At 40.7% G+C, this 27,116-nt stretch overlaps 1 protein-coding gene across 8 annotated transcripts in view; it reads right to left on the bottom strand.

Moving 5' to 3' along the window:
- Positions 1–27,116, bottom strand: part of PARP4 (poly(ADP-ribose) polymerase family member 4) — a 716,724-nt gene that overhangs the window by 473,461 nt on the left and 216,147 nt on the right. For all 8 annotated transcript variants that reach the window (XM_077483981.1, XM_077483982.1, XM_077483983.1 and 5 more), the window contains exons 12-17: positions 22,831–22,929; positions 15,709–15,892; positions 12,412–12,565; positions 5,260–5,384; positions 5,043–5,174; positions 4,876–4,962 (exon numbers count right to left, since the gene is read on the bottom strand). In XM_077483981.1, coding sequence (XP_077340107.1) covers positions 4,876–4,962; positions 5,043–5,174; positions 5,260–5,384; positions 12,412–12,565; positions 15,709–15,892; positions 22,831–22,929 — 781 coding nt within the window. The remainder of the gene's footprint in view (positions 1–4,875; positions 4,963–5,042; positions 5,175–5,259; positions 5,385–12,411; positions 12,566–15,708; positions 15,893–22,830; positions 22,930–27,116) is intronic.

Here is a 27,116-nt window from a genome sequence, read left to right as displayed (position 1 = left end):
CCTACATTAGATCGAACACGCTCAGGACTGCGGTGAGACTACTCTGATCATGCTGCCAGTGACATTCTTAAGGGAGACTTTTGCTGTATAAATTGTGTACGTATGTTTTAATGCGCACGAGAGTTTTAAATAATAAAACAGTTTTGCACTATGGAATCTATGTTTTATCGTTTCCTATATGTGAATCTGGTGCTGTCAATGAGAACTAAGTGAACCTTTATCGGTGGGATATCAGGGAACCTGAGGTTGAGAAACTTTTGGCGGTGTGATAAGAAGATTCTCCAGAGGGATACCAGTGGGATTTCTTTAACAGTCGTAATGAAGTGCCTGTTAACCCTTGGGGGTCTGGTGAGTGAATTACCATAAGGGGTGTCACCGGCTGTCAGACTCTTCATGCACTGGTGGTTCTTTCTTGGAGATGGACTTTCTTTCCTGATCTTCCAAAGTGTGAACGTTCAATTGAAAATTGAGACTTATATGTTTGGGAATGCTCTGAACACTTTTCAGTGACTTTCTCTAATCATAGAATAATTATCCTCTTTATATGTTATTAGTTTATTGTTTATATTTCTGTTTCAGCGCTGTCAATATGGTATATATGAGGTAACAAGTGAACGGGTGTTATATACTATATAGTTTTGTGAACCCCCATATACTACCTAATAAATATTTTAACCCCCCGATTGCCCGTAGTTAACCCTTTCACCAGTGATCACCGTATAAGTGTTACAGGTGACTCTGGTTAGTTAGTTTGCTTTTTATAGCATCAGGGCACCCACCATTTATTACCCAATAAAGGTTTAACCCCCTGATCACCCGGCGGGTGATATCAATTAGGTTTTAGGGTCAGGGTCTGCGCCGCCCAGGCAGCGCTAGGTTAGTGCCAGTGCACCCACGTGCAAAGCATACACCTCCCGTAGTGGTATAATATCTGAACAGATCAATATCTGCTCTGATCAGATCTATACTAGTGTCTCCAGCAGTTTAGGGTTCCAAAAAAACGGATTGTTAGCGGGATCAGCCCAGATACCTGCTAGCACCTGCGTTTTGCCCCTCTGCTCAGCCCACCCAAGTGCAGTATCGATCGATCACTGTCACTTACAAAACACTAAACACATAACTGCAGCGTTCGCAGAGTCAGGCCTGATCCCTGCGATCGCTAACAGTTTTTTTTGGTAGCATTTTATATTTAAATCCTGAAGGCGGTGCTTGGATTTCGGGGTCCTGTACGTGGCTAGGCTCCCAAAAAGTTCCCCACATGTGGTATCCCCATACTCAGGAGAAGCAGCAGAATTTATTTTGGGGTGTAATTTCACTTATGCCCATAGCATGTGTGAGCAATATATCATTTAGTGACAACTTTGTGCAAAAAAAATAAAAGTATGTAATATTCCCGCAACTTGTGGCAAAATATAAAATATTTCATGGACTCAACATGCCTCTCAGTAAATAGCCTGGGGTGTCTACTTTCCAAAAGGGGGTAATTTGGGGGTGGGGGGGTTGTGCTATTTTGGCATTTTATGGCCTTCGAAACTGTGATGGGTAGTGAGGAGTGAAATCAAAAATTTGCACCCTTAGAAATCCTGAAGGCAGTGATTGGTTTTCAGGGTCCTGTACATGGCTAGGCTCCCAAAAATTCCCACATATGTGGTATCCCCGTACTCAAGAGAAGCAGCAGAATTTATTTTGGGGTATAATTTCACTTATGCCCATAGCATGTGTGAGCAATATATCATTTAGTGACAACTTTGTGCAAAAAAAAAAAAAAGTATGTAATATTCCCGCAACTTGTGGCAACATATAAAATATTTCATGGACTCAACATGCCTCTCAGTAAATAGCCTGGGGTGTCTACTTTCCAAAATGGGGTCATTTGGGGGGGGGGGGTTGTGCTATTTTGGCATTTTATGGCCTTCGAAACTGTGATAGGTAGTGAGGAGTGAAATCAAAAATGTGCATGCAGTGATTGGTTTTCAGGGTCCCGTACGTGGCTAGGCTCCCAAAAAGTCCCACATATGTGGTATCCCCGTACTCAGGAGAAGCAGCAGAATATATTTTGGGGTACAATTCCACATATAACTATGGCATGTGTGAGCAATATATCATTTCGTGACAACCTTTTGTAGACTTTTTTGTGTGTCATTATTCAATCACTTGGGAGAAAAAAAAAAATATTCATTGGGTTCAACATGCCCCTCAGCAATTTCCTTGGGGTGTCTACTTTCCAAAATGTGGTCATTTGTGGGGGTTTTGTGCTATTTTGGCATTTTATGGCCTTCGAAACTGTGATAGGTAGTGAGGAGTGAAATCAAAAATTTGCCCCCTTAGAAATCCTGAAGGCAGTGATTGGTTTTCGGGGCCCCGTACGTGGGTAGACTCCCAAAAAGTCCCACAAATGTGGTATCCCCGTACTCAGGAGAAGCAGCAGAATATATTATGGGGTGCAATTCCACATATAACTATGGCATGTGTGAGCAATATATCATTTAGTGACAACTTTTTGTAAACTTTTTTTTTGTGTGTTATTATTCAATCATTTGGGACAAAAAAATAAAAAAATATTCAATGGGCTCAACATGCCACTCAGCAATTTTCTTGGGGTGTCTACTTTCCAAAATGGGGTCATTGGGGGGGGGTTGTACTGCCCTGCCATTTTAGCACCTCAAGAAATGAGATAGGCAGTCATAAATTAAAAGCTGTGTAAATTCCAGAAAATGTACTCCAGTTTGTAGACGCTATAACTTTTGCGCAAACCAATAAATATACGCTTATTGACATTTTTTGTACTAAAGACATGTGGCTGAATACATTTTTGCCTAAATGTATGACTAAAATTTAGTTTATTCGATTTTTCTTATAACAAAAAGTAGAAAATATATTATTTTTTTCAAAATTTTCAATCTTTTTCTTTTTATATCGTAAAAAATTAAAATCGCAGAGGCAATCAAATACCATCAAAAGAAAGCTCTATTTGTGGGAAGAAAAGGACGCAAATTTCGTTTGGGTACAACATCGCATGACCGCGCAATTACCAGTTAAAGAAGTGCAGTGCGGAATTGTAAAAAGACCTCTGGTCCTTAGGCTGACAATTGGTCCGGGGCTTAAGTGGTTAAACGCGTGCTCAGAGGCAGTTGGACACTTTTTTCAACTGTCCCTGAACTCATTCAATGTTATCCTATGTGTCCATGTACACAGTCTCGTTTTTATGCAGTTGCGTTTAACCTCATTTTTCCAGAAGCAAAAAAATGGGTTCAGATGCAAACGTTTTCCACGTTTCAGACGCCAAGCGCAGAAAAATGCCGGTGCCGTGTTTCAGTTTATAAGCGTTTTTAAAGGTGACCTATTTTTTTTACATTAAAAATCTCAAAAATGATGGCAAATGATGAAAAACCATTAAAAAAATATTTTAAACAATTGCAATTGGACAATCCACAACTTGTGGCAAGTGACATGGCAGGTGGCAAGTGACGTGGCAAGTGGACAATCCACAACTTGTGGCAAGTGACATGGCAGGTGAAGTGGAAAGTGACGTGGCAAATGTACAATCCACAACTTGTGGCAGATGCGTGGCAAGTGGCCTGGCATGTGACGCGGCAAGTGACGTGGCAAGTGGACAATCCACAACTTGTGGCAAGTGACGAGGCAGGTGACGTGGCAAGTGGACAATCCACAACTTGTGGCAGGTGATGTGGCAAGTGACGTGGCAGGCGAAGTGGAAAGTGATGTGGCAAATGGACAATACACAACTTGTGGCAAATGCGTGGCAAGTGGCCTGGCATGTGACGCAGCAAGTGACGTGGCAAGTGTACAATCCACAACTTGTGGCAGGTTACGTGGCAAGTGGACAATCCACAACTTGTGGCAGGTTACGTGGCAAGTGACGTGGCAAGTGGACAATCCACAACTTGTGGTAGGTGACGTGGCAGGTGACGTGGCAAGTGGACAATGCACAACTTGTAGCAGGTGACGTGGCAAGTGACCTGGCAGGTGACATGGCAAGTGGACAATCCACAACTTGTGGCAGGTGACATGACAGGTGACGTGGCAAGTGATGTGGCAAGTTGATAATCCACAATTTGTGGCAGGTGACATGGCAAGTGACGTGGCAAGTGGACAATCCACAGCTTGTGGCAAGTGGACAATCTACAACTTGTGGCAAGTGACGTGGCAGGTGACGTGGCAAGTGGAAAATCCACAACTTGTGGCAAGTGATGTGGCAAGTGGACAATCCACAACTTGTGGCAGGTGACGTGGCAAGGGACCTGGCAGGTGATGTGGCAAGTGGACAATCCACAACTTGTGGCAGGTGACGTGGCAGGTGAAGTGGCAAGTAACATGACAAGTGGAAAATCCACAACTTGTGGCAGGTGACGTGGCAAGTGGACAATCCCCAACTTGTGGCAAGTGGACAATCCCCAACTTGTGGCAAGTGACGTGGCAAGTGGACAATCCCCAACTTGTGGCAGGTGACGTGGCAAGTGACACGCTAAATACAAGTACACTGTTGCTCTCACAGCTTCTGCTACTCTCTTTGGTCTCACAAAATGGCTGAAATAGTTAATACTGTTTTTGTGAACTTGGGGAGGGTCTATGATGTTATCTTAACTAAACGCTTCTAGACACAAACGCGGTAAAACTGGCGTTTCTAAACGCCGGTTTCAGCTTTTAAAAACATGTGTTCAGCAGAGTTTGCACCGGCGTCTCATGTGCATGGGGCCTTAGGAGCTGATTGGCTGCCATGCATAGCTGCATCAGATTCTGAGTGCTCCAGTATTAGTAAATATCCCAAAGTGTTTTCATGATCTTACTCATACAACCAACTTGAAATCACCTTATATACATATTTTAATACTGGAAACTGTGCATAAAACTCACAGGTGCATCTTGGTCCATGAGATAAGCGCCATGACCCTGGCTGATAGCTGTTCTGTACTCCCGATGTGCCTGCTGCTTTTCTTTCACCTATGTAGAAAATAGTTTTTATAGACTAATACAAAATCACTTTATTAAAATATTTATCCTAAACAATCAATTTGGTTTACCATGCCAACAATATGTTTTCCATTGATAAATGCTTCAAACCCACAAACAGCTGCAGTTTCGTCCAGCGGAAAAACATATTTAGCTTCAATTGGAAAGAGGGAATTATTCTTGTAGGTCTGGAAAATGATAACCTATTGAATACAGAAGACACAAAGTAAGTGAAGGAAAAATGGCGACCGTTTTTTGTGAACAAAAGTGTGTAAAAGTCACAGATACCTGAGCGGCAAGGTCCTTTAATCGAGCTTTGACATGAATGCTCGCTAGCGGAATCTGCTGCCCATCCTTGCTCTGAAGACCACCTTTTGGGACCTTGGCTTCAGGAAGATCCTCTACTGGATCATCTGTTAAAAATACAAGTGCACATTCTTTCTAATTTACTAAATTGTGAAACTAGCAGTTAAGGGTTTGAAGTGGACATTTCACCTTGTTCTACACTTTAGTAAATCCGATCCAGTAAAATTGGTAAGTAATTCATCACTTTCAATTATGCCTTGTAATTTTGCAACTCTCGTGTACGATAAGGGACTGGTTTAACAGCAAACACCTCCCATCTTCTGCCTGTGTATAGCTGAACAGTCTGTCCAGTCTAATGCATGCCTACAATGAATACGAAGGGCCATCTACTGTATATCAGTTTATATTTTCACAAACTATGCTTTCTGAAAGTGCCTATCCCAGCACACTTCTGTGCTTTCAACTGTATTATGAAAATAACAATTTTGACAGAGTATATCATTACCAAACCAAGATGGAAACAGAAATCTAGGACAAAAATGTTGTGCCCTAAAGAAGATGTTGTAAAAGAGCTTTAGAAGCCATATTAAATATAATCAAGTCAGAGATAAGTAGAATAAAATTAAAAAAAAAAATTGTTGCACAGAATTGTAACAAAAACCTCCAACCAAGACCACTGTGAGGAGCAAGGCTATGTAAGGTAAAGAGCAGGAATACATTGGGTTATAAGTATTGTGATTGCCTATATGTACCCTGCAATTTGTTAGCTATTGAGATGGATTTCCAATACTGATTCCTGTAGGTACATAGTCTTTGCAGATTAACCAGTAGGCGCAGTAGGTCTGGACCTGGCTGCATAATGCGCTGGCACCATATAAGTATAGGAAACAAGATTTTAAAGAATCTCTGAAGACAAACTTTCTTATTTGAATAAATTGGGGAATGTAAAACTCCCCTCAGGTGTTTTTTTTTTAATATCTGTGTGACATTGCAGAGAATATTCTTTACTTTCTGTTCTGTTGACACAAGAGGAAGTGAGAGAAAATTTCTCCAAAGTGAGGGAAATGCTCTCAGACAGTTGTCACTTGAAAAGTGATCACTTCAGAAGACCTCTACTCTATTCCTGCTCATGTTATGACTCAAAATTTTGGATTTTCCTGCTCCCAGTCACAATGATCACCAAGACAAATGGAGAGGGTTCATTTCTTGAACAGGGACACAGACACTAATAAAAACCTCACAGCGATTCTAACCTGTCAGCACTCTACCCAGAACTGAAATTTGTCTTTTGATATACTTTAAAATCAATGATCTAGGACTTCATGGAATAAAGTGTTGAGATCAGTTATGGCTGCCCTTTAATGACCACACTAGATCAAATAAAAGATGAGATCATCACGTAACAATTCCTTCCACTTAAAAGAGAAGTATGGGAATATTTTTGTTCCCATAATCATACTTACCTAGGTGGATGTAGGACCTATACAGACCTATGCTGCATGTGTCCCCCGGCATCTCTGCACTGGGAACTGAGCCATCGAACATCGCTTATGACTCGGTTCTCTCAGCTCCACAAGCAGAGAGCTGCTGCCTGTCAATTAGCAGCTCTCCTGCTCTGCTCCTCCATGCTCACTGGAGCGTTGAGCTGTGGAGGGGCGACTTGCTGAGAGCCTGAGACAGCCATCAGTCTACGCATCATGGGGATACAGACTCCCATAGTCGGGATGACACAGTGACTGGAATGATTTGTCAGAGATCAGCAGAGAGCGGACTTCAGACCACTCTCTGCTGAAAACAGGCTTCACAGCTGGCTCACAGCCGGCTGCCCGCTACATTTTGTGAATAATTCCACAGTCTTCTGGGAACTAAGACGTGTTCCAGAAGGAGGAGGGGGAGAAGGGAAACTTCTGCTTGGATTACCTAGGTGACCCGAGCACAAGTAGAAGATACACGTCCAAACTGGGTATCCACTCTCCTCCAAAACTACATGTCACGTTAGGCAGAGGGGTGGGGGTGATAGGAGGTCTTAAAGTGGAACTTCCCCTTTTGGGTGGAGCTCTGCTTTAATAAGACAGGTTTGGCGCTATATTCTGTAATCCGCGTCATAATATACAGCACAATGTTGTGATGTAAGATAGATAAGATAAGTAGATCAGACATACAGATAGATAAGCCCTGTCAACATTTTTTTTGCCACCACAGCCATTATAAATAATGTCCCCATTGGAAGATTTCTCCTCTATACCTATTCTGGGGATAACTCAAACTTTGGGATTTGCTTTAAAGCACAACTCCAACTCCTGGATCGGCAAAAAATCCCCCATTAGTACACCCCCCTACACAAAACACTAAACAGTTATTACATTTGTGAAATTCCTTACCATTGAAGAGAAAAGTCTAATTGAATTTTCAGGAAGTCATCTACCTAATTCAAAAAAATGCTGCATGTATTCTGCCAAGGAGGAGCTATTAGCACAGGGATTACATCATATCCTCTTCTCTCTCTCTACACTGTAATCAAACTACATTTCCCATCATGCTTTGTGAATGTGGGAGGGTACACTAGGCCTGTACAGCAGGATAGGTAGGTTACAGCCTTATAAATGCAAAGCATGTCTGTGCTTTCCCCTTCCAGCCAAAATAACAGATAAACATATTGCCCTTACTTGCTTTAGGTAATCATTACTGACCTGTAGACATCCCACAATTCTAAATGATATGCACTGTGTTCTGCTGTAATTCAATATTAGAAATATTCCTCCTGCTGCAGCTTCGAGATCTTTCTAACAGTAATCAGTGCTAGTATGGTGTATGAGAACATCCCTAGCCGCACCACATAAAGATCTGGGCCATGCTACTTTACATCAGCATGTGACACAAGTAAATGTCGGCATGAGAAAAAAATAAGAAAAAAAGTGCAACGCTAATTTACTAATCAATAACACAATAATGATGGAACCTTCTAATGTATGGAAATCTCAATAAACTTCAATATTACCACAATACCGGTCTCTGATATATAACGGCACATATAGTACACACCAGACTGAAAATAAGACATAAAAAATTACTGCAAACTTTTCAGGGATGGTGGAAACCCCTCCTACAGATATTTGGCAGTAGACAGTGTCAGTAAAGCAGTGGACGGTGTAACTGCTCATCATTGCAGCCTCATCAGTGTCCATAAGTGTGGTCTCATCAGAGCCCAAATGTGCAGTCTCATCAGAGCCCAAATGTGCAGTCTCATCAGAGCCCAAATGTGTATACTTATCCATCATACCATACCATCAGGGAGGTGTGTGTTTTCCCCCCAAATTTATTCTGCAGCATTACAATGACCCTAACTAAACATGCAGGCAATGTAATTAAAAACTATCTTTAGTGTAAAGAAGAACAAGGAGTCCTGGAAGTGATGGTTTGCCTCTCACAGAGCCCTGATTTCCACAATCATGGAATCTGCATGTGGTTTCATGAGGAGATCTGAAGCAGCCTACATCAACAGAAGATCTGTGGTTAGTTCTCCAAGATGTTTGGAACAACTTACCCGCTGAGTGCTTCAAAAACTGTGTGCAAGTGTACCTAGAATTGAGGAATTGATGCTGTTTGGGAAGGCAAAGGGTGGTCACACCAAATATTGATTCGATTTGGATATCTCTTCCATTCATTTACTTTCTATTTTGTTAATTGATAAAACAAAATTATTAATACCCTATTTCTGAAAGCATTCTTTTTTTTTCTTTTTTTATTCCTGCAACCCATATACCTCGCTATTATTCTTCGTAGACTTAAAGGTTTTCCATCTTTCCCATTTTCTCTGAGGTTCTCTGTTCCCTTCTTCCTCCCTGTCAAAATATTCCATCCTAAACGTGTCGTCTATTTTCTCAAACCATTCTTTTATCATAGGACCTTCCACCTCTCTCCATGTTTTCGGGATCATGCTCTTAGCTATATTTAATAGTTGGGGTATTAGAGACTTTTTATATTTTTTTAAGGGTAAGTCTGTCCCGTGGAACAGGTACATCCATGGATTTTTGGAGACTTGTACGTTGGTTATCTCTTTTACATATTTTAATATTTCCTCACAGTATTTTTTGATCTTTGGGCAATTCTACCATACGTGGGCCATAGATCCTATCTGCCCACATCTCCTCCAACAATCCCCAGATTGCCCCTTTTGATATTTTGTTAAGATGTCTGGTGTTCTGTACTATCTCAAAACACTTATAATTTGTTTCCGTCATCCCTATATTAACTGAAGAGCTGTGTGCCATTTTCAATATTTTCCCTATCTCTTGTTCCCCTCCCCCGTGGACCTATTTCCCTCTCCCATTTTTTTATGTATGAGGGTACCTCCAGCTCATCCTCCCGCACTAAGATGTTATATATCTGAGAGGTCCCTATCCATGCTGTTCTTCTATCACATATACGCTCCAGGGTTGTAAGTTCTTCTCCCCCTCTCAGTGGGCGAGGTAAGGCTGAAACCAGATGTCTGAGCTGGAGATATCTCCACTCATTTAATTCAAACATTTCATTCTCTCTCTCTAACTTTTCTTGTGCAATTATTTTCCCTCCGTGTACTATGTGTCTAAGTTGAGCATTCTCCTCTTTTATCCAATTCCCTCCCCATTTCCTTTTACCTGGTAAGAAGAGATCATTCTCTTTTAAATATATCAGTGGCGAGTTATACTTCCATTTATTGTTTTTGTGCATTTCGTCCCAAATCCTAATCGCATTAATAGTGACTGAGTGTACTTCGTCCTAGTACTCAATAATGTGGTGGTAACCAAATACTTTTCCCCAAATTTGTTTCTGCCATACAATGTTCTATTCCTGCCCACCTTTGTTTACTACTCTGCCTCGTCCATTCTACAACTCTAGTTATCACAGCTTCGTAATATTTTTTAAAATCTGGCACACTTGCTCCTCCCTGATCCTTTGCAGCACCTTTAGGGATATCCTGGGTTTCTTATTTTTCCAAATACATTTTGAAATTAAAGTTCTAATAATTCTATAATACACCAGGGGAATATAAATTGGGAGAATCTGGAATTTGTACAGTATTCTAGGTAAGATTGTCATTTTTAAAGGTGTTTATTCTACCAAACCAGGACAGAGGTTTCATCGTTATTCTCCTCATTTCTTCTTTAAGCTCGTTTAATAGTGGGATATAGTTTGCCTGGTATATCTCTTCAAGAGATGATGTTAACTTAATTCCTAGATATTTTACTCCTGTACTCTTCCATGAGAAAGGGAATTCCGCTCGAAGACTCCGCTCTTCCTTTGAGGGTATATTAATATTCAATATTTCTGACTTTCCTATGTTAATCTTAAAGTTAGATAGCTCTCCATACTCTTTTAAAACCTTCAATAGATTAGGCATAGAGGTTCGGGGTTCCGACACATAAAATAACACATCATCTGCAAATGCAGCTAGTTTGTGTATCTCCTCTCCTACTCTAACCCCTCCTATATCATAGTTATTCCTTACTATCATCAATAAAGGTTCTAGTGTCAAGACGAATAGGAGAGGAGACAGCAGGCACTCCTGCCTTGTTCCACTGAACATTTCAAAAGGGGGGGGACAGTACTCCTTTAACCCTTATCGCCGCAGTTGGATTTCTATAAAGTACCTCAATCCACTCCAGTACCCTAGGACCAAAACCTATTGTCTCCCGAGTACCCATCATGAATCGCCAGTCTACTCGATCGAACGCTTTTTCTGCATCAATCGAAAGGGGCAGACTGGGGATTCCACTCTCATCTTCTGAAGGAGGAGCAGTGTTCTTACCCCATTGTCCTTACATTCTCTCCCCTCTACGAAGCCTGACTGATCCAAGTGTACCAAGCCTGGCATTAACGTCTTCATCCTAGTTGCCACTACCTTAGAGAACAGTTTCGTATCTATATTCATTAACGATATCGGTCTGTAGTTAGAGCAGACTGTATTTTCTTTACCTTCTTTCAATACAGTTGTAATTGTCGCTCTGAAGGCTTCTTTACTTAACCCATATCCCTTTCCTAGTCCATTAAAGTATGCGCAAAGTTTCGGGGCTAGGATCTCAAAAAAAATTTGAAAATGGTCTATTATGAAGCCATCTGGTCCTGGGCTTTTTCCTCCTACTGATCCCATTACCGCCTGAATTATCTCTTTTTTCCTTAATATTCTGGCTAGACATTTACCGTTTTTTATTCCCCCAATGATATCTTTCTTTTGCTATTTTATTATAGATTTTCCTCGTTTTCCAATTCTATTAATTCCCTCAAATCTTCTCTTTTAGTGATTAGTTTATGTTGCAGCTCGCCGTCTAGTCCTCTATTACCCCTTTTCTCTTTTTTATGGGATTGTTCCAATCTGAAGATATCTTCAATTAATTATTTTCTTTTATTGAGTCTATCTTTCTTTCTTTTAGGCTTTATGAGTCTCCCAGACTATATTCTCCGCCACCTCTCCTGTATCATTTATTCCTCCCCCTTTCCATCTAATAGTTCTTCATTAAGCTTCCAAGAGAATGGTTGCTTCTGTACCCCAGGGATTTTAATTTTCATTAGCATCGGGGCATGATCGGATAAAGATCTTATTTCTATGTTTGTAGATATCACCCAATCCAACAATCTATGTTCCACCAACCAGTAATCTATTCTAGTGTACGTCCCGTGTACAGGGGAATAAAATATATAATCCTGTACTCTCGGATGTTGAATTCTCCATGTATCTACTAATTGAAGCTGATGCATCTGATGTTTTATTGCTTTCAGCTGCACATTTCTCAGCCCCTGTACATGGGATGTACTATCCTGCTCAGGGTCCATACAAAAGTTCAAATCACCGGATATGATAACAAACCCACTCTTAAACTCCCACATTCTATTTAGTGTTTCCCTCAAAAAAACTGTGGGCCCTCTATTGAGGCTATATATATTAGCCAGGGTATATTCCACTCCCCAAAGCTTACCCTTTAAGAAGAGGTATCTTCACTCTGGTTCACATAATCTATCTTCCAGGGTGAAGCAGACCTCCTTCCCTATACCTATGAAAGCATTCTTAATATACATTTTTTCACACCTGCCTAAAACTCTTGCACAGTAGTTTATATAGGTTATAGAAACTTAAACATTGTGCAGTGTGCGTCTTACCTTCCGTTGGCTCACAAGTTGTCATCTGCTCATTCTCCTCTAGTAAAGTTATTGCAAGTTCACTTCTCAAATTAGGTGTGTCTTTGCTAGTGCAAAACTGAACACCATATCTAAGCTTCACCTGATTTACATTATACACCACAAATTCATCATCCTGAAAAATAAGCAAACATTTATTATCTATGTTAGATTCTATACAAAATGCAAAGCACAACAGAATCACCTTTATTACTATAAGGCAGTCAGGTGCATATACAGTAATAAATATGTTGCTGTGCGTCATTTTTTCATCACAAGTTAAACTACCCTGCTTTGGAAGCACAAAGAAGAATAGAATCACTGCTCTCAAACACAACATGGCGGTTCAGCTCTCCAGCATAAACATAAGCATTATAAACATACTGAACGCTAGATAATAGCAACATTTTTACTCTCACCCATTGCATTTTGAGGATTCAATCCAATCTCGGATAAAATCACACAAAACAAATGACTTTAACCACTACAATACAGGGCACATTCACCCCCTTCCTTCCCAGCCCAATTTTCAGCTTTCATCGCTCTCGCTCTTTTAATGACAATTGCGCGGTCATGCTACACTGTACCCAAATGAAATATTTATAATTTTGTTCGCACAAATAGAGCTTTATTTTGGTGGTATTTATTCATGACTCAGTTTTTTATTTTTTGCGATATAAGCACAAAAAAGCGGAAATTTGGAAAAAAAACAATATTTTCTTTTTTCTATTTTAAAAGAAATCCAATAAAATCACATTTTGTCATAAATTTAAGCCAAAATGTATTCTGCTACATGTTTTTGGTAAAAAAAATTCTGTTACGTGTATAATAATTGGTTTGTGTGATCACGGACATATGTACGCAAATGATCATGTACATATGTGTGCAGGTGATCACGTACATATGTGTGCAGATAATCATTGGAACATGTGATTTTAGTGTGACATATGTGGGGGACATGTGTTTTTTTATTTGGGGACATGTCTTTTTATTATTTGGGGACATGTGTGGTGACATGTGTATTGTGGTGACATGTGTGTTTACACTGTGTGGTGATGTATGTTCACACTAGACTGGTGATCATTTAGTAAAAAGCTGTAAAAACAGCTCATACTCACTGATCACCAGCCGGCTCCATCGATCTGCTCTCCTCTCCTCAGCGATGACTTCTGTGTGAGGAGAGGAGGAGCCGATTGCCTAGCAACCGGCTGTTTGTTTACATCACATGACGGCCGTGATGTGATCAGGAGGGCCAATCACAGAGCCCTCCTGCCGATCCGAGATGCGCCGTGTCCGGGTGACACGAGCACATCGGGATCGCGCCGCTGCGTGGGCACACGCACGGGCGATCCCCCTCCTTCTGAAGGACGTTCCTGAACGTCCTATCAGAAGTAGAGAGCTCCCACCCGGCCGTATATGTACATTGGCTGGGTGGGAAGTGGTTAAACACCAATCACAAACCCTCATAACCATGTCAGGCTAATATAAAACTGGATGCTGAAGTGCGCTATAATTTTTAATTAGCTTAGTGAGTGGTGAAATCTTACCCAACCCTGTGAAAGGAGACTTAAAAAAAAAAAAAAAAAGATTTGTTTTGATTTTATGATCACACACGATTGGATGATTGAGGTCAGTACAGATTTAACTAATTCACTAAGCAAAGTTAAAATTGCCTTGCAAAGTTAACATTTGGGAGACCTGACGAAACAGATTCTCCAACCTCTGGTGCTACTTCTCTATTATTTGATGCCCTGTAGATGGGAGCTGAGAACTTTATAACTTTATTTGGATTGTTACACTGAAAAATCTTTTTATTAGAACTATACTTTGGAGGGAGTAATTTTTCCGTAAACCCATAATTATTGTTTGATGGGAATTGCTATTTCCAAAGTCGAGGCGTCTCCATGGGTGCCAGATTTGCACCCATTAACAAGCAACATCAACATGGATTGTTGGGAGGAGTGCCACGTCTTTGGAGACACTAATGCCTTTAGGTCTAAAATTAAGCTTTTTTTTGGTACACTGACAGTTTTATTTTTGTAGTTGATAGATGCAATGGGGGTTGATTTCCTAAGTCTGGAGAGTGCAAAATCTGGTGCAGTTGTGCACTGAAACTAAACAGCTTCCAGGTTTTTTTTGTCAAAGCTTATTTGAAAAGCTGAAGTTATAAGCTGATTGGCTACCATGGACAGCTACACCAGATTTTGCACTCTCCAATGTTAGTAAATCAACCGTAGTATGTCAGTGGAAAAGATCCTGCACTGAATACTAAAGGAGTACGACTTGAAGTTTACCTTTAAAGAACAGGAAACTTATAATAACTATTTACTAAGATTCAACAGTTAGTGGATCTTGTCTGGATTATAGAATCTTTGTACAAGTGTATCGTAAACCAATTTCTAGGGACCCCCTCCTCTGTGTGCATAGTTGTCATCTGGCTCATTTGAGCAGGCCCATACCCAGGGGTCAATTTATCAGATCCTGGCATGATTGCTCCACCAAGGAGCACTTCTAGTTGGACGCAAAGAAGGTGAGAAAAAAGGTTTATTGAACAGGGCTACAATTTGTCAAATGTGGATTAAGCATATCTATCTGCAAGTAGTATTCCAAAGGAGTTGTTAAAACATGGAACTAAAAGGAATCAAGAATATATAAATTGAGGTACTCGATCCGTAACCTTCATAACTGAATACCGTTTTGAGTGTGTGGGAATTTAACATAATATACATAAGCATTTACATTATGTATATGTTGATACTGAGTTAAAGAAGATATTTTCCTCTGGAGTTTCCCTTGCAGCAAAGCTCCCACAATCTAATAATTTGAGATCACTGAGTTTATTTCATTCCAACAGTAAAAGAAATACTTGGTTGAGCTCTACAGGCATGTTCAGGTGTGGAATCGGCCTGTTGATTGAGCTGTGCTTATCTGAGAGATGCCTATATGATTCAGTCATTTGTAAATGGTTGTTCTGTCCACATTAAATAACTAGTGAACTGTCACACAAGATACATAATGTGTTGTGTGTTACGTGTCATATCAAGTATGTTAGGAGGATAACAACCCGTGGGTGCAGAAAAGAAAATTGCTCAATCTATGGCCGGCCTTCCAGTTGATGTTAATTACCTCCAGTTTCCTTATATAGGAGCTGGAGGTGGGGTGGAGAGTAAAGGTGAAGTTGTCTGTTTAGCATCTAATTGGAGACCACAGTCAGCTACAAGGTGCTTCTCTGCAAGCACAAACACAGGGATGATCAGTAATGAAAACATAAAAACTTACAATAAACTGAGAATTCTTCGACACATTGCTTCGGACCCCATGTAAACTGTGGAAGCCTTCAGGTGGTTCAGTGATGCTGTAATCTCTCTTACCGACATCTTTTGTTGTACCTAAAGCCACATCACAAACCAGTAATAGCCGCTCTCCACTGACTCTAGATGCTTCTGTATATTTTACACTTGTGCTGCATAAAAAAAAAATCAAATATTATACACACTAAAAGCAAACAAATTTCAGTTTAAATTGATTTGAAGAAAATGGGCTTTAGAGGTCTTCCAGCAATTTGGCAAACTGGAAATTCACATGTTTACTCCATGAGCTACTTTGAGGTAAAAATCTACTATTTTGGTTAGTTTAGCTTATTTAATTTGTTCCTTTTTTTGAATATTTGTGTTTTAGATTGTTGGAGTACTGACACTTTTTTTTATTCACTTTTCTTCTCTTTAGTTTTTTTTTTTCCCCGCAGAAAACCTTAAATAAAAAGGGGCATATGATCAGGTCCAGAATAGTTGCAAGGAGCTTTTGTAATTTTCAGGAGTCTTTTAAAAACTACTGCACCCTTTAATTTTTTTTATTTTTTTTTTAAATGCGCCTTCCCATTTAACTCCAATAGATTTCTAGGCGGTTATATCATTTCTGGGAAATAAAAACTCAAATTTTTTCTCAACCCTAGTTCCTGATCAGTCAACACTCCAGATAGAGGTTAGAGGATTCTACAGTGGTAACAGTATATCCAGATTCTTACACCTACTGAAACTTCCTGTAATTTCAACCCCAAATCAGGGCTCCGATATAGGGATACTTACTTTTCCAATATTTACCCCAAGGCCGGATTCACATCTATGCATTTTTAGTGCTTTTTTCATTTTGCAGATTTGCAGACAGTCCAATTACCATGGTTTTCTATGGAACACGTTCTGTAGTGCAAATCTGCAAAATGCAAAAAGCACTAAAAATGCACAGATGTGAATCCAGCCTAAAAGGGACAGAGCGGTAGGCAAAAAATGAATCTGTTAGGCCTGGTTCACACCTATGCATTTTTTAGTGCATTTTCAGTTTTGCAGAAACAGACTACAGTCCATTTACCATGGTTTCCTATGGGTCACGTTCACATCTCTGCATTTTATGAAAAGGGCCAGGGACTTTTTTTTATTGTTTTTGGTTCCATAAACTTCAATGGATTAAAAATGTGTATTTAAAAATGCAAAATTCACCTGGAATATGCAAACTGTAAGGGCTCTTTCACACGGGACGGATCCGTGATTATCCGCCCTGTGGACAACCGCTTGCTCAGCGGGGATCACTCCGTGGATTCCCACTGAGCAGGAAAATGACAGGCCAGTCTCTGCACTGTGCAGGGATGGACCTGTCAGAGCGCTGCTCTCCCCTGGGAGATCAGATGACGATGGACCGCATAGTCCGTCGTCACCCGATCCGATGACGGATGGAAAATTAGGCTTTTCCTTCGTCACACTTTTTCAGACCGGAGTGGGTCAGCTGTTAGCGGACATGTCACTGCTGACATCTGACGCTCCATAGACGTCTATGGAGCATCCGTTAAGGTCTGCCTAAAAAATTGACAGACAGACTGGAACGGATAGGTCATGTAAAAGAGCCCTAACCTGTACAGGTGTAAACCAGGCCTAAAAGCGCAGTAGGACTTTATGGGGAATCACAGCATATACAGTGCTTAAGTTTACTTGAAAATAGTAAATCAGCAAAATCTTGCAGTGGCAGAAAAAAAAATCAGAAAGTGAGAAAACACTTTTTTAATGCATTGCACACCCTAAGTTCTCACTCTGCCTCGCAGTATTAAAGAGACACTGTTATGTTGCCCATGCAAGGCAAAGCAAAGCAAAGGTGTCGTCTTTGCAAAGGCCTACCTTTGACTCTCCTTACCAGTGCTCCCCTACTGCTCCTTCCTCCTCCATTGGGAGCGACAATACCCCACACTTCCAGGCCCTTTCAAGGGAGAGCTAGTAAAGTGCCTATTGGGGTGTTGGAGGGGGCCCTCTGCAGAGACCCTGTCACTTTTCCCTGCATTGGTAAGGTGTCGATGTCGCTTTAAAGCGCTCCTATACCATAAACCACTAAAGCTATGTTTACAGTCCTTCTGGAACACATAAAGCTTAATGGAAGGGTTAAAATACCTTTGACTGGATGAAATGCTGATCTAGATTCCTGTCAAGTGTTACTCGCATAACCCTAAATGTAGTTTTGTTCAGCAGTTTGCAAACTTCAAGTATTCAATTAAAAATTTGACCACTCAGTCATAAATTCATATGATCTATTTAAAAAATAATTAATTGATCTGTGTTATGATTAATTCCCTGACAGATAGTTGCTTTTGATTGATGAAACAAATGACAAATTTCTGACACCGTCGATCATCTTTTGCAATGTTGAAAGTGATCAAGAGCTCATTAATCGATGCAATAAAGGATTAATTAAATAAAATAGATAAGCGCAGCTAAATAAAACTAAATGGTATGATCTAATTAAATGGTCAAATGGATCACTAATTAGTGCAATGGACCAATATGTGCAAACTGATACTGTGCATAAAAACTGTGCAAAAACAACAAATTGTGGAAAGATGCAAATACCCTGTGAGAAATACCAATGTTGTGCCAAACATAATTATCCTGCACAACAAACCACTGATATAATCCTATAAAATAAAATTCAGTTCAAAATACTGTGCAAAAGAGAAAAAAATTATGTTGTGCAAACAAATAATGTGCAAAGAAGCTTGTGCAAAAAAAAGGCCACAGATTGTACAATAATGCAACAACCCTGTGATAATTAAAATGGTGAATACTGTGATAAATGCTGTGCAAAAATCATAATAGTCATAAACAGCAAATTCGTGCTATTTTCCTGTACAATAAAATATAATCTACAATGCCGCATAATAAAACAGTCAACATGTGTTCCTAATTAATCCTGTGATCCTATATAGTTAAACAATGCTGTGCTTCAGCGCACATAACATGTGTATAGGAATGTTCCATAACAGTTCTCTGTGAATATAACTCATACACCAAAAGTGTCAGTTCTACTGTGTGTATCCACATCATACACTGGAGATTATAACAACAGTCCATACAATGTCTGGTAGAGTCAGAAGAAAATGCCGTAATGCTTAAATTAGAATCCTCAATGACATTCTCCAATAAGTGCTCTTTGTGCGTGTTACTTAATTCTCCCCATGCTCCTACCTCTATTCAGAAGAAAATCAGCTTATTTCAATCAATAAGTAAGGTAATCACCACCGATCCCTGAGAGTAGTAGATGATCCTTCACGTCTTACGCCTCGGTTGGTCAGCGCTCAGTTCCCAGTTCATGGCGATGGATGACAGTGATAACCCCCGGGGGGCATAAGACGTGAAGGAACATCTACTACTTCCTCCTCTGAATGCCTTTTGGGGGGGGGGGTTCTCCTCTGCTTGGGATATATCCCAGGATTTCTCCTCCGTTGTCGAGCCATATGGGTCGGAATACCCTCGTTGGATTTTTCTGTGTAGAGGTTCTGCTCTAGCCATAACATTTGTTCCCTACGGCCATTTTTCTTTCTTCCTCATTATTGGCTCCTTCGTTGGATCTGTGATCTTTGGATTCCTTTGCATATTGGAGGGCTATAATAGGCTTATGGTTTATCTGTCGGCATCAATAGAGTTGCACTTTGCTTGCCTGTATTCTGTGACATAACTGGCAAAAATATCCCTGATGAAGATTACTGTTATTTACAATTTTCGAAACGCGTTGGATACTCACTCATGGATGTTTTTCATTTATGTAGTGAAAATCTTTTTCGCCACATCTGTCATTTTTAAATATATATAACTTTTTCTGTTCTAATTAATTTTTAAATATGTTATTAATACATTTAAAATTGTTTTATCTCTAATATTATTTCTTTATATATTTTTTTGATTAATTGCCTCAAAAATCCCACATTTGAGGTATTTTCCTTCAATTATACATTTCAGGGATGATGGCAATTTACAAGTCAATTCCATGAGTCAAACTTCTTTCCAACTATAGGATCACAGGATTAATTAGGAACACAGGTTGACCGTTTTATTACACAGCATTGTAGATTATATTTTATTGCACAGGATAATAGCACAAATTTGCCCTTTAAGATTATTGCGATTTTTTCACAACATTTATCGCAGCATTCACCATATTAATTATCACAGGACTGTTGCATTATTTTACAATCTGTGGCCCTTTTTTGCACAAGCTTCTTTGCACATTATTTGTTGCACAGCATAATTTTAGCAAATTTTTGCTCTTTTGCACAGTATTTTGAACTGCATTTTCTTATAGGATTATAGCAGTGGTTTGTTGTGCAGGATAATTACATTTGGCACAACATTAGTATTTCTCACAGGATATTTGCATCTTTGCACAATTTGTTGTTTTTGCACAGTATCAGTTTGCACATATTGGTCCATTGCACTAATTAGTGATCCATTTGACCATTTAATTAGATCATACCATTTAGTTTTATTTAGTTGCGCTTATCTATTTTATTTAATTATTCATTCACATGAGGACACGGTATACACTACAGATATCTGCAATTACCTAGTTTAGTATATATTTTTACATAGATAGCGCAAGGGACCCTCACTATTTATGATGCAATAAAGGAGCTCTGGTTTGAAATTTTTACTTAATTGAATCAGTTTAATCGCATTGCATGATTAACTGAAAACTCATATTAATATGTGTGTAATCACTAAAAGAATTCCTTCATGAGGTTCTTCAGCATGAGCACCTAGGCTTTCAGTTTCGTGAGTACCACTGGAGGAAGCCTAGCACATCATTTTCTTCAGGACAATTTTAGCTCACTATTACTCATAATATATTCCCAGCAATACACTTAAAAAATTAAATAAGATAATACATTTATGTTCACTTTAAAGTGTAACTAAAGACCATTTTTTTTTAAATTTTGGATAGATTTTCATGTGCTTCCTTTCCCATAACCTACACAGGAACTGTGAGAAAATCCCTCCAAAGTAAGGGAATCTTGAGTTATCACTGGGGTCACCACAACTAGTGTCCACCATTGGGGATTGTTTAGACTTGCTTCAAAATGTGGCATTGGACACACTTTAACTACTTCCCATCCCTGCTATAGCAGAATGATGGCTACAGGGCGGACTTACTTTGCTGGTAGGCAGTCATATGAAGTCCTCCTGTGATTGCGCTGCCCATGTGCCACACTCTGTGATTGGTGAGTCCTTCTGTCTTATCGGCATTCCTTTCTTCATGCCCTCAGCGTGAGGAGATGAGAGCCGATAACCAGCTTCTGTTAAAGGGACATCTACACTGATAATCAGGGCACTGGTTATCAGTGTCCTAAAAATCAATGCAGTCTCAACAGTGCCCACCAGTGCTGCCAATCAGTGCCCATCAGTGCCTCCCTAATGTCACCTCTCAGTGCTGACCATCAGTGCCGCATACCAGTGCCACTTATCCATGCCGTTCATCAGAGGACATCAGTGAAGGAGAAAAACTGCCTGTTTGCAAAAGTTTATAACAAACTACAAAATATTATTTTTTTCGTTTGTTTAGCAAAAACACAGTGGTGATTAAATATCACCAAAAGAGTGCTCTATTTGTGTAAAAATAAATTATACAAATTTCATATGGCTACAGTATTGCATGACCATGCAATTGTCATTCAAAGTGTAACAGTTCTGAAAGCTGAAAATTGGCCTGAGCAGGAAGGGGAGTAAAAGTTCCCAGTAGGCAAGTGGTTAAAGCACTCTGAATGTCAACCAAACCCCCCCTTCACTAAATAAAATGATTAGCTTAGAATCCTGTTCACACATTGTGTTTCCTTTGCTTCACCAGTTTAGGCCAGTATGTATTCTTCTACAATTTTTTGGTAAAAACAATAAAAATTGCAACAAGCATATATTGGATGGGTTTGTGCAAAAGTTATAGAGTCTACAAAATAGGGGATACATTGATGGCATTTTTATTTTTTAACTAGTAATGGTGATGATCAGAGACACTGCGGCGGACAAATCAGACACTTGACACTTTTTTGGGACCAGTGACATTTATACAGCGATCAGTGCTATAAAAATGCACCGATTACTGTATAAATGACATTGGCAGGCAAGGGGTTAACATTAGAGGGTGATCAGGGGGTAAAGCGTGTCCTAGGGAGGGGTTTCTATCTGTGGGTGGAGTGGACTGACTTGGAGTACAGAGAGATTGCTATTCCTAATCACTAGGAACAGATGTTTACCTTGTACGCCCTTGACAGAATGGGGATCTGTTTTGCTTACACTGCAGATCCCCATTCTGCCTCTCTGTGGAGCAATCGCGGGTGGCCACCGGCCACGCGTATTGGCTTCAGCACTGGGCACATGTTCGCTCTATCTATTACATGAAGTGCTGTACTGGTACAGTGATTTTCCCAATAGAGGCTCCCTGCCGCAGTGTAACTGCGGTGGCTGGTCACCAAGTGGTTAAGCTTTTGAGGAGCTTTTATTCAGCTTTAGCTTAGCTTTGTTTTGTAGGTATTGCAGGTATGAGATATCCCAGGATGCACTGGGAAACTAACAAGGCAGCCAGAAAGACGTCATCAACAGTCATTTCCAGTTCATGTGTAAAAATTCTGGAAGTGGTTGGTGCAAACGACCCATCTGCTGTGCAGTGTTGGAGCAGCAGGAAGGTGTGTGGGGTCCAGACTAGAGAGGAGTAACTAGCAGATGGCACATGTGGTGTGCAATATTGGAACACTATAGAAGAAGGTGAGCTGGGACCAGAGAGAGAACTGAGCAGCAGAGGATCAGCAGAGCTGGAGGACTAGAACATACAAAACAAGAAAAAGTCACAAACGGTGAGCAGCGTGGGAGCAATATAGCAGGAGATGAGTCCGGACCAGAGAGAAAGTAAGGATCAGCAAACCAGAGGATCAGCAGAGCTGGTGGTTATTACTGAGTGGGGAATCAGCAGAGCTGGGGGTTATTACTGAGTGGGGGATCAGCAAAGCTGGGGGTTACTACTAAGCAGGGGATCAGCAGAGTTAGGGAAGATATTTATGGAGATTGGAAGATGCAATCTAATGAGTAAAATGGTTATTCACACCTTATCGAGTCGCTGAAATAAATGCCACTGCCAAGGTTTCCAATGTCAGTCCTGTCCAAGCCAAATTCATCAACAATTATTTTGGGCAACAACAATCCACTGTAAAGAAAATAAAAGAGGATTAAACACTAAAAAGGAATACTCACAGTTATAAATGTAGCAGAGAGTCTGGAACTCATTGAGAAAGAACGGAAAGTACAGGAACGTAATAGATCTAGTAACAATTCTAGTGAAGTTTTATGGTAAAAGCCTATGGATTCCTATGGCACATACTTGAGGATTGAGTAAAGGATACTGTCAGGAAATAACACATTTTATCATATCTGATTCCATGAAAATGCTAGTTGCCTGGTTATCTCTGGCTCCAATGCTTTTTGATTTACTGACCCAAAATAAGTAAGCTCCAAGTGATGACAGATGTAATCTGCTTTCTTGCTTAGTGAATCAGCCATGCCATTTTCAGGAGAGGAGCAATGGCAGCCTACATATTTCTTCAATTAGTTTTCTTTCAATTTCTCCTAAGCCAAAGTAATGTAGCAGGGCTTTTCCATCTTTGAGGCTGGGTTCACACCTATGCGAATTGGATGCAATGAACCCTCATCCAAATCGCAAGAGCAGGAGATTTTGAGCAACTCTCTATGGAGCTGGTTTACATACCTCCGCTGTGGCTCACATGCAAATGTGCACAGGAGCCCTTTGGGTCTTTTGGTCCATTTCAGGTCCAAATTCAGCTAAAATTTTGTGCTGAAATCAGACCTAAAACGGAGAACCAGGATGCATTGGACCCCTGCTGAGAGCCATGTGCGGCGATAGTGTGAACCATGTCCCCTGACACTATCCAATCTGATCCTGCCTGCAAAATCCAGACAGATATCCTATTTTCCATTCATCTGGCGGATCGGATGAAAAAGGACAGACGGTCCGTTTACACTCGATTTCCCCATAGAGGAGAGTGGGACTTTGTCCGCTCTGCAAACAGAATGGACAGGACCTGTGATTCATCTACTCAGTGAGGATCAGCAGAGCGATCCCCCGCTGAGCAAAGCAGAATCCGCAAGAAGGAGGCAACTGTGAGAAAAGGGCCAGAGTGCAGAATGGGAAAGAATTTCAACCTTTCTGGTATTTGCTGCTAATTGGGCTGTTAGGCTACATTCAGACGGCCGAAAATTACATTTGTGGCTGCCAGCACGAATCAATACATTTTTGCTGGTGGTTATAAACATTGTTTGCACACACTGTGTATGACCAGCAGCAGGTGTCCACAGTGGCTTTTAGACTTACTTGTACTCTGTACCAATCAATGGCAGGTGCCGCTACTGTTCTCATGTACAGTGCTCAGCATAAATGAGTACAACCCTTTTGAAAAGTAAGATTTTAATCAATATCTCAGTGAACACAAGAACAATTTCCAAAATTTTGACAACACTGAGTTTTATAGAACATTTATTTAGCTCCATTACATGAAAGTAAGGTTAATAATATGACTTGGATTACAAAATCCTCAGTTTTACTCATATTAGTTGATGCAAAAATAAATACACCCCACAACAAAACTACTACATCTAGTATTTTGTATGACTTCCATGATTTGTAAGGACAGCACCAAGTATTCTAGGCATGGAATGAACAAGTTGGCGGCATATTGCAACATCTATGTTTTTCTATTCTTCAAGGACATCCTCTTTTAGGGCCTGGATGCTGGATGGAAAGTGATGCTCAACTTGCCTGTGTAGAATTCCCCATAGGTGTTTGATTGGGTTCAGATCAGGAGACATACTTGGCCACTGAATCACTTTCATCCTGTTGTTCTTCAGAAATGCAACAGTGGCCTTAGATATGTGTTTTGGATCATTGTCATGTTGGAAAAGTGCACAACGACCAAGAGCACAGATTGATGGCAGCATCTTCTCTTTCAATATAGAGCAGTACACATTTGTGAATTCATAATACCATCAATGAAATGCAGCTCCCCGACACCAGCAGCACAGTGGGACACTGCCAACACCATGTTTCACTGTAGGTACCATGCATTTTCTTTATACTCCTCACCTTTGCAACGCCATACAGTTTTGAAGCCATCAGTACCAAAAAAAAATTATCTTGGTTTCATCACTCCAGAGTAGAGTCCCAGTAGTCTTCTTTTTCAGCATGGCCCCTTGCATGTCATTCCTTTGCAGTGAATGCCATATTGTGAGCTTGGTCCCTTGTAAATTCTAGGTGGGCTTTTTTGTGCATGGGCTTTAGAAGAGGCTTTCTCCATTGACAACACAATTGCATGTCATTCCTTTGCAGTGAATGCCGTATTATGTCACTGGAAAGTTTGGCTTTCTACTTCTTTAGCTAACTGCAGTGAACTTGCATGGTGACTTTCTTCAACCCTTCAGAAAATGCTCCTGCTGAGGTGGTAACTTCTGTGGATGGCCTGAATGTCTCTGTGAGATGTTTACAGTTCCATCTTTGTTAAATTATTTTCTTTATCGTACATCATGGGACACAGAGCACAATAATAACTATCTGGGTTATACGCTAGCTTTAGGTGACTGGACACTGGCAACCAATAGTAATAAAGTTCCTCCCATATAACCCCTCCCATACGGGAAGTACCTCAGTTTTTTCACCAGTGTCTTGAAGGTGATAGTCATGGCTGTTTGAAGTTTTTCAGCACCCAATGATGTCCCAGTGAAAGGGCGTTATAATCGGATCCATTCAGATGGCATGAAGGCTAAAATGGGTGGTACCCATGCCTCATGGGAAGGAGAGAAGATGTTTGCAGCCTATCTTTTAAAAAAAAAAAAGAGAGAGAGAGAAATCTGTCTGTTCTCCCGGTGGCCACTGAGAGCAGTGTGCTGCTTAATCAGCTATGTACTCTTACTTAGAGATGGCGTTGTGATTCGCTCGGCGGTCGTTTCGCGGCAAGCTTTGCTCGTTCGCGATTCGCCAAACCGGCGGATTTCTGGCGCTGTTCACGTCGGTCATATTCGTTTACATTGTGAAGAACTTTGACCCATGACACATCCATCATAGGGTACAGGACAACCAATTGAGACATTTCAGCACATGGACATACCCCCTACCTTATAAATAGACCTGATCTGGCGGCCATTTTACATTCTGTCTTTTGTCAGTGTAGGGAAAGGACGCTGTGTGGAGCAAGGACAGTCAGTCTAATCACTAGCTAGCTAATTAGCTATTACTATTAGGTCCACAAAAGTCCTTTTTAGGACTGGTATAGGTGTACAGTATATAGGGTTGTACACATATAATATACTTTCTTTCAAATATAGAAAGTATATTATGGTGCACTGCTGACTTCCGTGCTGCTGAGTGCTGACCGATTCTGCAGCTGTCTTTTGAATCAGCCTAAAAGGGCGTTACTTAACAAAGAACATCCCTTCCCATTTTATGCTGTCAGCAAAGACACCACATGGAAGAGAAATGTCCCAAGGCCTGAGAAAGAAAATAATTTAACAAAGATGGAACTGCAAACATCTCACAGAGACATTCAGGCCATCCACAGAATCCACAGAACCAGAAAAAAGTCCCTCTCCCTTTCTATAAAATGCACAGATATGAACTACAGCCATAGGAAACCATGTTAAATGGATGTAGTGTGTTTGTGCAAAAGTGAAAATGCACTAAAAAATGCATAGGTGTGAACCAGGCCTTATAATTAACTGTCTGCTGGACACCTTATTAATTGATATAAAATTAGACTCACCTGCAGTTAAACTCTTATTAATTAGGATTTTGTTGTCTAAATTTTAGCTTTGCTTCTAATGTCTCATACACACGATCAAACAACCCGGTGGAAAAGTCCGGCGGACTAAGAAAGTATTTATGCACTCCAATCTGTCCGCCGGACTCGCATTTCGGCGGACAATCCGGCCGTGTGTGTGCCAGTCCACCGCACTTTTGAAATGAACGGACTTTTCCCGGAAAAATGTCCGCTAATTTTGAGCACGTCTTCAGGTAGCCGGGGCCAGCGAAGGAGGCGTCGCTGGTCCGTCACCTGGTATGGACTTAAAGGGGAACCCCTACGCTGAAAAATCGGCGTGGGGGTCCCCCCAGGTCCATATCAGACCCTTATCCGAGCACACTACCCGGCCGGCCAGGAAAGGGGGTGGGGATGAGTGAGTGGCCCCCCCTCCTGAGCCATACCAGGCCGCGTGCCCTCAACATGGGGGGTGCCTTGGGGAAGGGGGGCCGCGCACCCCAATGCACCTTGTCCCCATGTTGATGAGGACAAGGGCCTCTTCCCGACAACCCTGGCCATTGGTTGTCGGGGT

The sequence above is a fragment of the Lithobates pipiens genome, unplaced genomic scaffold (assembly GCF_037356315.1).
Source record: "Lithobates pipiens isolate NorthernLeopardFrog02 unplaced genomic scaffold, aLitPip1_a1.2 Scaffold_16, whole genome shotgun sequence".
NCBI lineage: Eukaryota > Metazoa > Chordata > Amphibia > Anura > Ranidae > Lithobates > Lithobates pipiens.
The sequence above is the reverse complement of the archived record's forward strand: the minus strand, read 5'-3'. Positions and strand labels throughout refer to the sequence as shown.